This window comes from Nomascus leucogenys, chromosome 9 (assembly GCF_006542625.1).
Source record: "Nomascus leucogenys isolate Asia chromosome 9, Asia_NLE_v1, whole genome shotgun sequence".
In the NCBI taxonomy this organism is placed as follows: Eukaryota; Metazoa; Chordata; class Mammalia; order Primates; family Hylobatidae; genus Nomascus; species Nomascus leucogenys.
Genome location: NC_044389.1, coordinates 109,883,850 through 109,887,891, shown reverse-complemented (window position 1 = coordinate 109,887,891; position 4,042 = coordinate 109,883,850). Strand labels below are relative to the sequence as shown.

The 4,042-nt window shown below is 49.5% G+C and overlaps 1 protein-coding gene across 1 annotated transcript; it reads left to right on the top strand.

Annotated features, from left to right (window-relative positions):
• Positions 1-1,237: 1,237 nt before the first annotated feature.
• UCN3 (urocortin 3) lies at positions 1,238-1,723 on the top strand. The gene has a single exon (XM_030818476.1). It carries the CDS (start codon positions 1,238-1,240, stop codon positions 1,721-1,723), a length of 486 nt encoding a protein of 161 aa, XP_030674336.1.
• Positions 1,724-4,042: the final 2,319 nt, after the last annotated feature.

Genomic DNA, 4,042 nt, shown 5'->3' with positions numbered 1-4,042 from the left:
GTCCAAGTAACATGAGGGTCATTGAGTTGGATGTTTTTATTGTCACAACAGTCCATACGCTAACGCTTAGTTTTTTTTTTTTCTTTTCTTTTTTTGAGACTGGGTTTTGCTGTTGCCCAGGATGGAGGCAGTGGCACAATCACAGTTCACTGTAGCCTCGACCTCTGGAGCTCAAGCGATCCTCCTGCCTCAGCCTCCTGAGTACCTGGGAATGCAGGTGCACACCACCATGCCCAGCTAATTTTTTTTTTTTTTATAGAGATGAGGTCTTACTATGTTGCCCAGGCTGGTCTTGAACTCCTGGGTTAAACAATCCTCCCACCTCAGCCTCCCACAGTGCTAGGATTACAGGTGTGAGCCACCATGCCTGGCTAGTTTTTATTTTTCTTTTTTTAAATAAAAGAATGGATTCAACTGGTCCCTGATACTAGGATCCTTTCAAAGCTCTCAGTGTCTCCTTCTTGCCCTGGACAATCACCCTGACTCAGTCTGACTGATAACCAAGATCCCACACATCTTAGAGATCACAGATAGTGTTGGCATTGAGGCCCGTGGTTGGAGGATGTTGGTGCTCCGTGGATGATACTTGGTCTGACAAAAAGACCAAGCTGACTTTGGCTTCATAAATTCATAAAGTCTATAGTAAAACCAACCTAGTTATTAATAACAAATCTGATTGTTCTCAAGAAACTAGGATAGCCTAGCGAGAAACCAGCCTTAAAGATCTGCCTTAGAAATATTGACTAGACGCCCAACCAAGGTCTTTAAGCAACAGGGATATATTCAGTCAGCCTTGTCAATGATGAAGGAACGGAAAATTCACTTGCCATTAAAATCAACCACGGTACGCTGCTAGATGCTTACTTAGCATATTAGTTATTCGCTTTACAGGGGCAGAGGCTGCCTGCGAAGCTGAATTAAATAAAACCCATAAATACTAATGAGGTCATGGTTCCCATACTTCAGTGACCATTGGGATCATCTGCAGGGTTGGTTACAACACAGGCAGCTGGGCCCCAGAGCTTTTGATTTACTCGTTCTGGAAAAAGACCTGAGAATTACTTGCATTTCTAACAAAGTCCCAGCCGGGGCTGGTGCTGCTGGTCTGGGGGTCATACTTGGAGAACCCCTGTAGTGGAACATGAACAACACCCTAGTAGATTTTAGTCCAGGTCCTCTGGAGCGCCACGCCCCTCCCGTGCCCCTGCCCACATCCTCTTTTCTGCTGCAGGGAGAGATGCTGATGCCAGTCCACTTCCTGCTGCTCCTGCTGCTGCTCCTGGGGGGCCCCAGGACGGGCCTCCCCCACAAGTTCTACAAGGCCAAGCCCATCTTCAGCTGCCTCAACACTGCCCTGTCTGAAGCTGAGAAGAGCCAGTGGGAGGATGCATCCCTGCTGAGCAAGAGGAGCTTCCACCACCTGCCCAGCAGAGACGCCTCTTCGGGAGAGGAGGAGGAGGGCAAAGAGAGAAAGACTTTCCCTGTCTCTGGGGCCAGGGGGGGAGCTGGAGGCACCCGGTACAGATACGTGTCCCAAGCACAGCTCAGGGGAAAGCCACGCCAGGACACAGCCAAGAGTCCCCAGCGCACCAAGTTCACCCTGTCCCTCGACGTCCCCACCAACATCATGAACCTCCTCTTCAACATCGCCAAGGCCAAGAACCTGCGTGCCCAGGCAGCCGCCAATGCCCACCTGATGGCGCAAATTGGGAGGAAGAAGTAGAGGCAGAGGCTGGACGGGAGGGCAGCCCTCCAGCACAGAGGGCAAGGACACGGCGAGGGGAGGGTGAGGGGAGGGCAAGGGGGAGGGGAGGGTGAGGGGAGGGCAAGGGGGAGGGGAGGGTGAGAGGAGGGCAAGGAGAGGGGAGGGGAGGGGGAGGGGAGGGTGAAGGGAGGGTGAGGGTGCTGTCTGCTGGTTTGTGTTTTGTGGGATCAGTCAGTTTTACAGGTTGCTGCACTGCTGAGCCCCTCTGATCTCTTCTGGCCTTTGACCCTGTCTCCTTCCTCCTCTGTCTGTACACACAGAAGTGCGGTATTGTCCAACCTTCCCAGACACAAGGCAGCTAATGTTCCTCCCTGTACTCAGCGTCTCCTTCCTCCCTTCCCACAGCAAGAGGCAAAGTTCATGCATTCCTCCTCTCCAGTCTTCTCTCTGTTGACCCCATGCCTGAGAAGAGAGCGTTCAGGGCTCCTCTCCCACACATCAACCCCTGCCTGGGCAGAAAGAGGAGCCGCGGCACTCGCCTTCCTGCCACCGAATCCTTGCTACCTCCTCATCCCATTAAACCAATGGCTTCTTCAACTCCTGGCTCGTCTCAGTTCCTCTTTCTTCAGCCCCACTGCCTTCAAACTCTGAGCTTGGGACAGGGAAGAGGATGAGGGAGGGTCCTGGGGAGCCAATTCCCATTCTCACTCAGGGGGGAAATGGGTCTGGGAGACCTTAGCAGGGGTAAAGGAGAGCTTAAGAGTCGTTCGATCTAGACCCATACCCGGGACCCGGTCCCACCAAGAGACACAACCTGGGAACTGTTTCAGAGTGGATGTCATGGCTAAAAGGAAAAGGGAGCGTTCAATTAGCCCCTTGAAACATCTCAAACTCCTCCATGGCTTGCTAGGGCCTGGGGACCGCTAGTCCTCCATGCATTTTGCACTGAACCCACAGTAACCTCCCTGTGCTAAGCTGGGTGTTGTGGCCAACACTGATGTCCAGGCCAGGCCTCTGCACTCCCCAGACAATAACTCAGTGGATGGACAAAGCCAGAACTTAAAAAGAAGCAAACACCGCCAGAGAGCATATAGATGATGAACTGCAAAGTGAGAGCAATTAGCGTAAAAATATACATATGAGGAGTGCAGAGAGGAGAACCTTCAATATGAGCAAAATTCCAGTCAAAATGAACATCAGCAGCAGCTCTGATGGCCTCCTGGCAGCAAAGCCCAGGCCAGATTCCCAAAAGAGGGGCCGTGATCCCACTCACTTCTGTGTGGTAAGAAATCATCAGTAAATAAAACAAATTTGTGCGTGGTAAAACGACACAGACACACACACACACAAACACACACACACCAGCAACTAACACCACCACCACCAACAGAGGCAAAGTCAAAAGACGAATGATAGAGCTGAAAAAATGTTTGCCACCCATATAAAAGACACATGGATGATTGATCAAATATACAAAGAGCTACTCAAAATTGAAAAGAACAAGAACAAACCCAGGAGAAAAATAAGCAAGGACACGAATCGGTCACACACACACACACACACACAAAATTACAAATGGCTCTTGGATACATGAAAAGATGCTCAATTTCATTCATAACAGCTGCACTGACAGACAACTTCTTACCCATCTCATTGCAAAAGTCTGTACGTGTGGCAGTACACTCCATTTGGCAAGGCTGATGGCCACTTTCCTCCATTCCTGGTTTTGGGAGGGGGTAGAGCCCTAGAGAGACAATTTGGCAATTCTTGTCACAATCACAAATTCATTTTTCCTTTAATCCAGAAATCCTGCTTCTGTCAGACATTACCTTACCGAAAAAAGCTAACATTTAAATGTTAAAAAAGTTAAGATTGAAATTAAAAGTCCTCATCTTTTAACTGGACCAATCCTCCAACAAAGTGAAAATGCAACAGCAGTTCCCATCCGGGAAAAACTACATGGTAGAGCAGAAAACATCCTGTCCCAAGCCCCAGAACACCCGTGACTAAGTTCTTCATATTGTGTGTCCAGGAGCAAATTCTTTAACTTCCTGGGATGCTGACGCACCAGAAATCATGGCAAGGGCTGCACCAGCATCATCTCACTTAATTGCCACAATTATATCTCAAGGTTATCATATTTTACATTATAAAGATGGAGACCGTGGCCCAGAGAACTTGTCCAAAGTCTCTGTGCTATTAAGTGAAAGAATCAGATTTGGTCATGAACCCTCTCCTTCCTCCACAAAGGGCTGAACTTTTATTGACACAAAGGGCATGAAACACCAGCCGCCCCTGCCTCCCAGGGCTAACCCGAGGCTCAGATGAACTATGCAC